The sequence below is a fragment of the Eleutherodactylus coqui genome, chromosome 1 (genome assembly GCF_035609145.1).
Source record: "Eleutherodactylus coqui strain aEleCoq1 chromosome 1, aEleCoq1.hap1, whole genome shotgun sequence".
Taxonomy (NCBI): domain Eukaryota; kingdom Metazoa; phylum Chordata; class Amphibia; order Anura; family Eleutherodactylidae; genus Eleutherodactylus; species Eleutherodactylus coqui.
Genome location: NC_089837.1, coordinates 466,672,815 through 466,685,687, shown reverse-complemented (window position 1 = coordinate 466,685,687; position 12,873 = coordinate 466,672,815). Strand labels below are relative to the sequence as shown.

At 47.4% G+C, this 12,873-nt stretch overlaps 1 protein-coding gene across 4 annotated transcripts in view; it reads right to left on the bottom strand.

Moving 5' to 3' along the window:
- The window catches only part of LARP4 (La ribonucleoprotein 4), a 31,286-nt gene extending 21,059 nt beyond the window's left edge, over positions 1-10,227 (bottom strand). The window contains exons 1-4 of one of the 4 annotated variants that reach the window (XM_066584341.1): positions 10,070-10,227; positions 5,237-5,299; positions 1,548-1,692; positions 241-402 (exon numbers count right to left, since the gene is read on the bottom strand). In XM_066584341.1, coding sequence (XP_066440438.1) covers positions 241-358 — 118 coding nt within the window. In that variant the 5' untranslated portion in view covers positions 359-402; positions 1,548-1,692; positions 5,237-5,299; positions 10,070-10,227. Of the gene's footprint in view, positions 1-240; positions 403-1,547; positions 1,693-5,236; positions 5,300-9,854; positions 9,873-10,069 lie in introns of those variants that run through there. The other 3 variants (XM_066584339.1, XM_066584340.1, XM_066584342.1) reach the window with 3 other exon arrangements.
- Positions 10,228-12,873: the final 2,646 nt, after the last annotated feature.

The window sequence follows — 12,873 nt, the reverse complement described above, 5'->3', positions numbered from 1 at the left end:
TTACTTAAAACTGGAATACTCCTCCTGAGGGGAGTATAAAAAAAAAAAAAATTTCTGATAAGAAAAAAAAAAAAAAAGACGGAAAAGATCACTGGGTTATCTCACCCAGCACAACAATACAACAATTTTCAGAAACACATCTCTTAATTTCTCCATTCAGTACTATTAAATTATGGGATCGTAAGCCATGACTTGCACATTGGAGAGAACAGCTTAGAGATAAAAGAAAAATAAAACTACCTGAAACCTCAAACATTTGGTATCCAAGTTCGTCTTGTCCTAATAAGTCCATTCCATTCGCTGCTGCTTCCTCTAACTGAAGGCCATTCCTATTCACTTCACAAGAGGGGGAATACATTACTTCAAAGGGTTTACAAGTTTCACTCAGACTTTCTAGATTGCCTGCAAAAATATGAAGGTTCTATTAGCGTAAGGAAGTATTTGTTACTTATCTTGGCACAACCCCTTTTAATTCCCTATCCACACACGGGGTGCCAAGTGTCCGATTGTTTAGGGTCCCACCAATCAAAATAAGATGGGGGGGGCTGAATACCTGTTTGATAGAAGTGATGGCCAAGCATGCGTTCCCCCCCCTCCCCCCCACCAGCTCCATTCAAAAGGTTATGAAACGATGTTAGTCCCACAAAATTTGGAGCAGTAGGATGCATGCTCAGCCACCACCCCATTCAAAAACAGGGGACAAACAACCTTTTGTGGTGGGTCACCAGTGACCGAAAATTTATCACCTAGCATTTTTTGCTTAGTAGCCTAAAAACTTATTTTTTTTGCCATTATGCAAAAACTATATTGATATAGGATATTCCCTCCTTAGGGCCGCTGCATAGGCGTTAGGAGGTTTTGTACATGAGTGATCTGCATGTTTTGCGTGATCCCCAAAAGGTTATTTTTAATGTCTTATTTCCTTTACAATTGAATGTGGAAGGGTGATGGGGTGGAGACAGCTGCCTGGGCAATGCCAGGTTTAGTTAGACCCTGCAGCACGGTCATGTGAGCTGCCATCTGGTACTTGTGACCACTAGACCCGACTGCATACATATCACTCATGAGCATAGAGCATGTATGTAGAGCAATCGGAAGAAGGAAACCATAAAATGCCACTTCTGTCTTTCTAGTAGATGCCCAGCTGTCCCACGGATGAACCACCTCCCATGCAACCGCCATTACAGGACGCTGTAAAAAAAAACACGACGCAGTAAAATAAGTCCCATTAATGATCTTCATAAAAAGGCGAAGCGGCGGGTTATAATTATTACAGGATTTAACCATCACATTCGCATTGTTCCCCAGTCAGCTGTGTTGGGACGGAGAACATATTTAGCCAGTGTTTCAGGTTTTCTGATGATCGAGCTCATTCAAGAAAGTTAGCACTTCAACACTGAGGTGATGTTTTGGGAGTTACTTGCAGAGACCTACAAGGAAGCCGTTCAATATAGTTAAAAAAAAAATAAAAAAAAGTTTAAAAATCGGACTTTAGTGCATAAGTTTTCCACCAGGATTTATACGTTTTGAAGTACGGATAGACCAACCTTCTGTGGGCGCTTCTGTTGTGGCCGCTGCCTCATCCCAAGACTCCTCTGTGCCATGGACTGTCTCAGAAACTTCAGTGTTTCCTTGCGGGATTTCCTGCCATACTTTTGCATTAGGATTCAAACCAGCACCTTTAGACGCCACCTAAATAGACAAACAACAGCATGGAGTCAAAAAGTATACAACAGTATAGATAACTTAGCCTCTTGCCACCACCGCCAGTTTTGACCTTTGTGCCAACTCCATTTTTTTTCAAGCCTGACACGTGTCACTTCACGTGGTAATAAGTCACGAATGCTTTTAGCTATCTGAGCGATTGAGAATTTTTTTTTTTTTGCATGACACATTGTACTTTATGTTAATTGTGAATTTTGGTTGATACGTTTTACATGCATTTATAAAGTAATCCAAAAATTTTGTAAAAATAAATAAATAAACTTAGAAAAAGTTTTCTGCTTGTAAGGCCGCCTGCAGACGAGCGGGTCGGATCAGGCAGCGAGAAATCTCGCCGCGCGATCCGACCCCAGAGTCTGCAGGGACGAGCGCGTACTCACCCGCGCCTGGCGGCCCCGGCTCTTTGATGTGCCGGCTGCCGCGCAGCCGGCGCATGCGCAGACCGGAGCCGGCGGCCAGGTGAGTGCGTGCCCCGCAGAAAATTGGAACATGCCGCGGTTTGTTTGCCGCGCGAGATTTCGCGCGGCCAAACCGCGGCCGTCTGCATAGGAGTGCGTATTGTAATGCACTCCTATGCAGACTTTCAGCGGCGGAAATCCCGCGGGAAATCCCGCGGCGGGATTTCCGCTCGTCTGCAGGCGGCCTAAGAGTCACACAGCCCAAAGTTAATAAATACCATTTTTCACATGTCTACTACTTGAAATTTGCTTACAAAACAATTTCAGAACTTGAAAGTTTAAAACAAAAACAAAAAAACAAGCAAAAAAACAAAAAAACCACAGCCCTAAATTCTAAACTTAAAGGACACCAACTTTGAACTGGTTTTCAGGGCCTATATATTTGAAATCCACTCTAAATGACCCCATTTTGAACAAAAGCACCCCTCAAAAGTACTCTACACTGCTTTTAGGTAGTTTGATAAGCCTTTAGGCATTAAACAAGAACCAAAGTGGGGAGAAAACGTAACAATTGCAACTAACTTTTTCCTAAGGGCCCATTTACACGTAACAGTTGTTCAAAATCCGCCTAAATTAACGAAAGCGCGGGATAATCAACCTGCATAAAAATAATCGTTGGCTCACTCCTGCGCGATAATCATTACGCCTAGACTCAAAGCGATCGTTAGTTTACGGTTTGTCGCTCACTTTCAACCAGCATAAAAGTAAATCGCTGGTTCCCTCACTAATCGCTGCGCTTAAACGCTGCCCACTTCATGTTACACGTAGAATTGTAATTGCAGGCTGGGATCTCAATGATAGATACACCTGCAGTTACAAGTGTTGGCCACTACTCAGGGGTCGGAGCCGCAGCCCCATAGGGCGCCCGATCAGCTATCAACAACTATCTGAGGATGCGTCACCATTATTATTTTCCACCGGAAAAGCAACTTTAAACTTCAAGTAACACTCTGGCTGACATTTGGAGAGCTGAAGAGATCCTGGATTACCTTTACCCATTGAGGTAACCTGATCGCCTGTTTCTTATCACCGATACGCTGGAAAGTAACAACTGACCTGCGCCTGTAGCTTCCAAATTAAAAGAGCTGATATAAGTGAAGTCAGGCAATGAACCGCTGTAAGACCTTCCTATAGATATGGCTGACCTGTATTTTAGCAAGGTGCACAGTTGCGTCTTTTTTTTAATGCAATGCAAATAGTTTGGGCTAAAAAAAAAAAAATTGCATTTTTCTACGAACTGTAGCAATTTCACAGATAAAGCATTAAAAAAAATGCACTTGCCGCAAAATACGGTAAGCCGCATGCAGTTTTTGCAGTGCGGTTCTGCACTGCGTGGTAATGACGGCTGGTTCCAGAGAACAATACAGCCATTGTTTTACTGCGATGGAATGAGGAAACTTTTCTGCACCTACTTTTGTTCAAAAGTGAAATTAAATCTCTCGTAATGCAGTTATTAGCAAACAGAAACCTGAGACCACAAAACGAGGAGTCGGACACGCTTTCCTGCCCTGGAGAAGAAACTACTAAGGAGTTTAGAGAACTCGGGGACAAAACTTTCCCCTTAGTGCTGCACTCGCCTCCCCCCCTTCTAGGGAGCGAACGGCTGTAGATCAGCATTTAACCCTATTGTTGCCAGGTCAAATTTTAACACTTAAATTGAACCTGAATGTCAAACTAAAAGAGACATGATTATATAACTCCATACCCATCTATTTTCTGGAAGTCCACACCCGGCACAGTGTGAAAGTGCCACTCAGCACATCACAATCATGGGCGCCTCGTGCGATTTTACAAGTTTCGTAAAAAGATATATGCGCGCATTTGGGGCCAAAAGTGTGATCCAATTCACGCCCAACGTGCCAAGACGTAGAAATTACACACTGAGCCGAGTTAATATATGTCACTTATACCCAGTGCCTATAAGCACAAGTCACCGGAGCTGAAGAAGTCTCCCTGATCCGGGCGCCAATAAACATTTACGTGACGAGTCAACAAGTACCCTAAATAAAGTCTGTGAAATACTCAGATTTTCACCCCTTTAGTTTAAACCCCCCCCCCCTTAAATGAGTTATTCCCGTAAAGTCATTTACTACTACCCACAAGTGATTTTTTGCCAGGGGTCCCAACTGCTTGGACACATGCAATCATAAGAACGGCATACTCTAATCTCCCCTAGTGAATGCAGTGGTGCGACCGTAACCCCCAATCGCTTCTACATGGCCGACGAGGACAGCTGAGCGCATCACTAGGCTTGGACGGTAAGAAGCTGTGGTCGCTGCGCTCCATTCAGCCATTACCATAATAATGGGCACTCCCGGCGTTCGGAGTTTTGTGGCCTAACCCCTTCAAATGTGAGCAAGCACTTTTCTTCATGTTATCATTCCAAATTGCTAAAGAGGGGAAAAGACGAAACTTTATGAGATGGGACTATGCCTTTTATGGTAGGTTGACAAGGGGCGGACTTACTGCACCCTTAGGTTGCATGAAGTGGATTTTCATGCGGATTTCACCCTTTCAATTGAAGGGTGACATGTGCTGTGGATCAGAAGCAAAATCCGCACTTACGCCAACTTCCCACAGGGGGCGAGTATGATATTGGGCTATGACTCATGACCCGATATCGCATTCGCCAACATGCGATTTCCCTGTGAATGCAAGGAGTTTTTATCTCAAAACCACCTCGCATCACTTCGGGGAAGTAACGATCCTCCGCTGCGGCTGTCAGTCGTGGTGGAGGATTGCAGCACTTCTCCCATAGGTATGTTGCTGCCACGGGCCCCTTTCACCGCAATGGGTGATGTGCGGGCACGCTCAAAGATAGGCCGTGCCATGATTTGATTCCTGCATTGCTCTGTGGTGAAATGTGGGAGGGGTAGAGAGATGATTATGACGCCATTCACAAAAACGGGGTTCGCATTCGTGCAAGATTTCTGCATCTTGCAATGCACAATAATCTTGTGCGATTTTCTAAGCCGCGTGAAAGCGGCCTAATAGTGCAGATTTTGACGCAGTTTTCTGCTGATTTTCCTTGCCATTTCTACTATGAGTGAACGTACCCTAAAAGACAGTCCTAGCCGTCACCCACTGTCCGCCCTCACTACAGTCACGTCTCCAGGGGTCTAAGGAAGGAGAAAAAAAAAATGTTTTTCATGAGAACAGGTAAGAAACAGGAGGAGTATGTAGTAAACCCACCCCACACACAGCCTGAAGACATCATACAAGACGTCTTCACCAGTCCCATCATGGTTTCCAAGTATATTAGACAGCTTGTCAAACATTGGCAGCTCTGCTTGTATGGTAAATAACATTACACAAAGACAGACAGACACTAGTCGGAGGCGGACAAACAGGTTGGGCAAAGTAAGAGGAGTCCCTTAAACAAACCTCGGAGCCGACACAGTATCACTACTTGTTGAGGAACATCTACAGCAGCCACTAAAACTAGACAGCCCTAAAAAAAACAAAAAAAACTGTGTGCCGGCAGCTCCTTGTCACGTATTTGGGATATCATTGGGTCCGTTTTATCAGATACCGATGCCTACGTACACATTTACATGCCCACAAATGCTTTAGAAGTACATAGTGAAGTACTCCTGTAGGCATATGGGTAGAGGTGACTGGCTACACCATGCCGGCAGAGACTGGCTATGCAGGTAGGTTCCTTTGGCCTCTTGCACACGGCAGTTCCAGATTCCGCTGCGGAATCCCACATGCAGTCCGGACCTGACAGCGGCGGGTGACCCTGCGTACCTGTGTGTGCAGGCAGCGGCATCCGCACGGGCCTGTCTTCTTCCGGGTTTTCTGTACTACAGATGGTCCGCACAGCTCGCCATCGGACATGCGCAGTACAGAATTTTACGGAAACCGCAGTCCGTCCACATTGTCAACGGACTTCAATGGAAGCCAACGGGAACTACAGGAAAATACAGCATGCTGCCATTTTTCATCTGCAAGCGGAAACCACAATTGGTTTCTGCTCGTGCGCACGAAGAATCTTTTCTGCACTGCATGCTATGGAGAACTATTGCTGCGGCATCTGGAGCCGCCCCGGATTCAGCAGCAAGAATCCACCCGTGTGCATTGTCTTTTAATCAGCACTGGATTTATTAGGATTTCCATAAAGGTGCCGGATTAATGGACTTTAATGTCTGCCCCGGCACACGGAGACAAGACCTGGCAGGATCTACAGGCCCACAATGCCAGAGAGGCTTTAAGCCGCTGATCTTCCACAATGCTGAGAGGTTACAGCCTTCCGCTTGTGTTACACTTGTGCTTCACAGATCCCGGGAGACCCAAAGATCCTCTCAAGAGCTGCCAAAAATACCGACATAGTCGTCCCTTCTGCCCAACCACGTAGTCAGCGCACGCTTCGTCAGCTACCACAAGTATGGCCTAATCAGCAGAGATACAAATCACTAGAGAAGGTAGACTTCCATTCCAAGTCGGAGAATTCACAAGGGTGAGTTTTAGATCCGAGTTACATCCGAATTTGTAACTGCGCAAACTGCACCCATAAAAAAAAAAGGCTATTCTAATTTTTTTCCCCCACGGACTGACAAACGCAACGTCCTATTCTGGTGTTTTCAGGCATGAAAATCGCATATTCAAGTCAACAGGCAAAGGGAGAAAAAAAAAAAAAAGGAAGGCACACAGCGGCATGCGAGTGATTTTTGTTCAATGGGCGCTTTAAATGACATTTGATCACCTTCCTTTTTCTCCAGCGCATTAAAAACAGATGATACTCATATTTAAAGAAGCATAAACGCAAAAAAAAGATAAAAAGAACACAATTATCTGTTTAAAAATAATTTAAGGGCTCATTTTAACGTCCGAGTTTGAAGCGTCCAGCACTCGGCCCCCTTCCAGCCAGTGCGTGTATTCATGTGTGCAATTTTCTTCATGGATCGATGGACCATTTAAAAGCAACCGCGGCACGTCCTATTCTGATGCGATTCTCGGACTGCAATCATCCGCTAAAGTCAAAGGGTGCGTTAAAAAGAAAAAAAAAGCTGGATGCCTGGCGTGCGCACCCGATATCAATGGGAGTGTGACCGTCGGGGAGATAGCCGGGTGCATCTCCATAGAAAGTGAATGGAGGGGCGGTGAGGTACTCAAGCCCCTGCCACGCTGTCTACTGGGGAGACTCTGGGCACGCTGTCCGATCAGCCATGGGATCTCGCGAACATAGAAGGGATTATTCCTCCGGAAGCATTTAAGCTATAGGACAGAATGCAGGACATAAAGGGTTAATCATTATCGCACACTTCTGTCCACACACCGTAATTAAATTATTAAGTTGACTAAACAACAACAAGCCCTCCCGGCTGCACCTAAACCTACAGATGAGAGCGGTGACCTTGAGTGACTGTAAAGGGTTACTGGGCTGCCCTTAGGTAGAGTCAGTCAGCAGGCAGGATGCGCTCTCGCAGGCGTCACATGGTTGTCACCTCTTGCTTTCTGTCCGCGTACTGTTTGGCGGCGGGTCACGGAGGCCTTGACGCTGGCAGCTCAGTTATTTGGCAGGGCTGACGAGGTTTGGTCTCCGTCCCAGCGATCACATTGTTTACAAGGGAGGGTTGTGTCATATTAACCTTGACAACCGCCCCGTACCACCGCCCACAGACGGGCAGATAAGTCAGCCGACCAGCGGGTTACGGTTCGGAGTCGTCGCCAATACAGAGCGCGGCGATACTCCTATATCGGTGTAAGGGGTTAAAGGAATGTGAAAAGCAAATACAGCATGCCGATATTAAAGGGCACCACCAGGGGGCGCTCCTCCTTCCATGATGAGCGTTGCCAACGATGCCAGGTGGCTGCCACACTGAATTTATAGGGGATGTTATACAAGTTTTTATCTGCCGATTTTGGAGAATTTTATGCATTTTTTGGAAAAACTTGTTTTTAGGTAAGATGAGAAAAAAAACAAAAAAACAAAGTGCCTCCGACAAGCGGGCGACTCTCGGGGCCATTGTTTACACAAACATTTGCCCGTAATGCCCCAATACTGCGCCAAACTTTTCTTAACCCAGTCATAATAAAACAATTAAATACAAGTCCTTGAGCAACAAACTAGCTGGGTGACAACAGATACGGCCGCCATGACAGACCCAGCTGGTATACGGAGACTCAAGACCACAACCCACCTAACGGAAAACGGCATTCGCGCATATATAGGTTTGAAAAAAAAAAGCTGGAGAAGCGATGACGTCTTATTGGCGGTCACCAAGCGTTCCCTGCGACAGATGTTACTGAAGAGGCCGGCGCAAGCCAAGGACATTTACGGTGGCCGTTTACGGGACAATTGGCTAATAAGCGCTCAATAGGGCGAACGCAAGCACCAATCGCTCCATGTAAAACAACAAGGCGAGAACTCGCTCAGCAGTCGCTTCGATCCGGCCCACCTACGAAAAAAATAGTCGCTGGTTAATTATCGTCCGCTTTCAACAACCAGCCAATAACTGAGGGAGGCGAGCGCTCCGACAGACCGTCATACGCCAGCATCTCGCCGCTGTTACCGTTCCGAGGGTCTATAGGGACGACAGTTTGGGGTCTTTTACATAAAATGCTTAAGGTTCACAAACTGTGCAAAACTAAAGGTAATCGGTGTAAAGATGGCGGCGATCGGACGGCGAACAAGACCAATTCACTGACGATTGGTCGATCACTTTATGCAGAGCCAGTCGTTATGTCGCCTGCAAACCGCGTGTAGAGAGCGAGCGTTCCGTCGCGCCTATTCCCCAAGGCGGCCAACAATGGAGCGAAAGACGGAAAACCGTAAGCGGTTCCCTGCAGGTGTGACCTTACGACATCTCAAACCAAAACGACCGTCACTTATTCTAACGATCTGTCTGCGCCGGCCTCGTGGGGGACAGCGATTAATGCGCAAAAGTGACTGTCGGCGGCAGTCGTGTAACACGGACACCGAGCAACAGTTTGTCGATTGGTCACTTTGCTTCCTTGTGTTTTCACGAGTGACGCCCCCGCCGGCCTGTTCGCGCCGCCTGTGTAGACAGGCAGATACGTTGTCAGCGCGTTCAGACCGAACGATAATTCGTCACTTACTCTCATTTGAACGAGTTTTTTTTTGTTAACGATCATTGCGTCTACGAGCGCCATTATAGAAAATAAAGTAACCCGCCGCCGATCATCACCCACTATAGACAGGTAGCCGCCATCTTTCAGCGACGAACGTTACGGGGCGCGTGCGCTTCGGAGACAACAAAAACGATCACCCCAACTGTAACACTTCCTTGTAAACTCACGCAGCCGTTCGTCCGCCATCGTCTCGCCGCAGCCACTACTTCGCCTCTCTCCGCTCGCCCCGTCCAAAGTTTGGCAACTTAATAGTTAACTTATGAAAAGTTATTGACTGAAGTGAACTGCGAGGCGACCCAGGAAGTCTCTCCAAAGAAAATGGGAGAGAAGCGGCCAACAGCGGCGCCCTCGGCAGCAGGAAGTGTGGTAAGTGACGCATACGTTAGGGGTTAAACCGTACTAGTCGGTAATACAAGCATTAACTAATTATATGAAGGACCCCCAGAAACAGGGCACGCTAAAGCCAGCCAGCAGGCAAGGGGTTAACCTGGGGCCCCCCGGAGCTCCTCGGCTGCTGCCATGGTGGGGGTGGTAGTAGTAATGGAGTCCATGCGGTGAGGCCCACCTCCCATATGTCACCTTGACGGCGGCCACAGCGGCGACTCTGACAAAGGTCACTGCGTCGTCCGTCACAGCTTCCCTCTCACCCCCCGCCGCCCGGCCAGCGGCCCCTCAGCAATGGCGCCCCCTCCGCAGCAGCTGCACGCAACTTCCCGCTCGGGCCGGAGAGGACTGCTGTGTCAGCCCAGTCACATGGCGGCCGGCCCCTCACCCCGCGCGCTCCCCGCTCTCACCTCCACAAACAAGAGCATCCTACCGCGGCGGCCGGGCACTCGGGGGAGGGGGACGACGAGGATGTAGTGCGGGAGAGGAAGGAAGGACGAGCGATGACAGCGGCGGGGCCCGCACTGCTTGTCACACAGGCCAAGCCCCCACACCCTCCCCGAGCTGCGGCGCTAGAGCCCGGCCTCTTCCGCCGACGTCTCCTCCCATTAGACATTACTGCGCATGCTCTGTAGGGAACTACTTCCGGTGGCCAGAGGTCACCGCCTGGCGCCATGATAACACGTGCGACAGACTAGCGTCCTGGCAGGTCATGCCGGCAGCCGCCATTTTACCGCAGGGCAACAGGCGGAAGGGGGCGGGGTCAAGTGAACTTCTGACACGTGAGGAGAAGGTTGAGACTACAATGGAGGGAGTTGGAGAAAGTTCACTCTGCGGAGTCAGCCATGAGGGGAGGGGAGGGGGGAATCCTCCTGCTTTTCAGTTGATTTGTTAAAATCATGTGATTACAATGAAAACACGTTTTTGATTGAGGATGCAGCTATATATTTTTAGTTTTTTGCTTTCCCTCTTTCACAATAATCGGAACTTTAATACATTGATAAACTTTTCTAAGCAGAGTGAAATGGAAAAAGAATTGTGATGCAACGCTGCAACAAAAATAGCGCAACTGTAATCTGCGGCTCCGTATGATTGCAGCACATTTATTAGTCTCTTCTGTTGGACTGATTTAAAAAAATAAAACACTGTATATCCTCCCTCCATAAGAGGACATCCTAACCTGGGAGAAAGTTAGTGCATCCTAGAAAGGGACCATGCCGCAATGGTGCTCCCCGCCTCCCTCCATCAGCTTCCTCCTGCCGCACCACGCCGCTGTTATGGAGCGCTGCTCCTGCTGTGGAAGACAACGGAAAGGAGTTAAAGCAGCTTCACTCCGGCGATCTCCCGCCAGAAAAGCGTGTCAACATCATGTTTTTCTTCACACGACTTTTGAGCGTTAGCGATTTTCTTGCGCATTTTTGTTTTGCGGTTTTCTAGCTGGAAAGACCAGACATTCTAATACTAAAAGCGCATCACACGAAAATCAAAAATATTTGTGCCTTGCGATGCCATAAAACAAAGGCTCCATAGGGAAACATGGGGGGAGCGAAACGCAGAAAGATGGGGCACACCGCAATCTTTTTTTCTTGCAACATTGCATGAGTGAAAACATCACAAATGTGAAGTGAAGCACGGGTTTCATAATTCTGCACTTTCACTCACTCTCGCAATTATGTGAAAACCGCACAATTTTATCGCCCATGTAATACTGGCCTTATAGCGGCCCTCCGTCACCCTGGACTGTCCCGGCACCTCTGACCGCCATGTTTCTCTGTCAGTAGTCGTCCGGGGCGCGTTCGTTGTGGGACGACCGGTTGTTTCTATTGGTACCACTTTGGTGCACAAATATATAGATTTTTGATAGATTTTGCAACACGCAGAAAATAGAACCCATTGATCTTCCTTCTGTTCAGCATAGAGCGGGACAGAACGGACGGGTGGAAGGAGGAGACCGTAATCTCACCTGTTCTTTAGGCCGGCCCACATGAGCGTATGCCTGTAACGAAGTGTTTTACCGCTGGTGATTCGCCATGTATGGCAGCAGTGTTGCTCTGCGTGTTACGGCGTATCTCACACGCTGTCATGTGACTTTTTTTTTATAGCTCTATCGCACATATGCAATGTACTTGCTTATGTACAGCATTTAATACTCCTCCATAGAGAACAAGGAGGTTTTTTTTTTGCGTGTAACGTAGTAAAATAGAACATTCCGCATTGTTTTTTAGACGCAAGTCTGAATGGATCAATGAAAATCAATGTACTTCCATTGACTCCATTCGGCGTGCAATACGCTCGTGTGCGCCCGGCCTAAAACATTGGTAGAACTAGGAGCAAGAAGGCTTTTTACTATTTATTTTTCTAGTTCCTGAGATCTCCAAGCAGAATTTACTAGCTGAATGCGCCCGCACATGCCCTTCGCACACCTCCTCTCTGTCCTAGTTTCTCTTCTGTATATTATAGAGACATGAAAATTAAAGACCTGTTAACCCCTTAGTGATGAAGCGTTTTTCCTTTTTCGTTTTTTCCTCCCCCCTTTTAAAAAGTCGTGACTCCTTTATTTATCCATCAACGTCGCTGTGTGCGGGCTTGTTTTTGCGGTCCGAGTTGTATTTTTCCATGGTGCTATATAATGTACCATATAATGTACTGGAAAACTTTTACAAAATTCTAAGTGCAGAGAAATAGAAAAAAATGAAATTCTGTCATCTTTCGGTACGTCTTGTATTTACGGCGTACACAGTGCACCAGCAATGACCCGATAACTTTATTCTATGGGTCGGTACTGGAGATGAGCGAACCTACTCGGCCACGCCCCTTTTTCGCCCGAGCGCCGCGATTTTGGAGTACTTTCGTACTCGGGTGAAAAGATTCGGGGGGCGCCGTGGGTGAGTGGGGGGTTGCAGCGGGGAGTGGGGGGGGGGGGAGAGAGAGAGGGCTCCCCCCTGTTCCCCGCTGCAACCCCCTGCTCCGCCACGCCTCCCCTCGCCCCCCCGGCGCCCCCGAATCTTTTCACCCGAGTACGGAAGTACTCGAAAATCGCGGTGCTCGATCAAGTAATTACTCGAAACGAGTAGGTTCGCTCATCTCTAGTCGGTACGATTACTACGATATTAAAGTTATATAGTTTTTTTGTTTTTGCTGTACTATTTGTATTTTTTTCGAAGATATTCAATTTTTTTAAAAAAAATTTCTGACGCCATCTTCTGCACGCAAT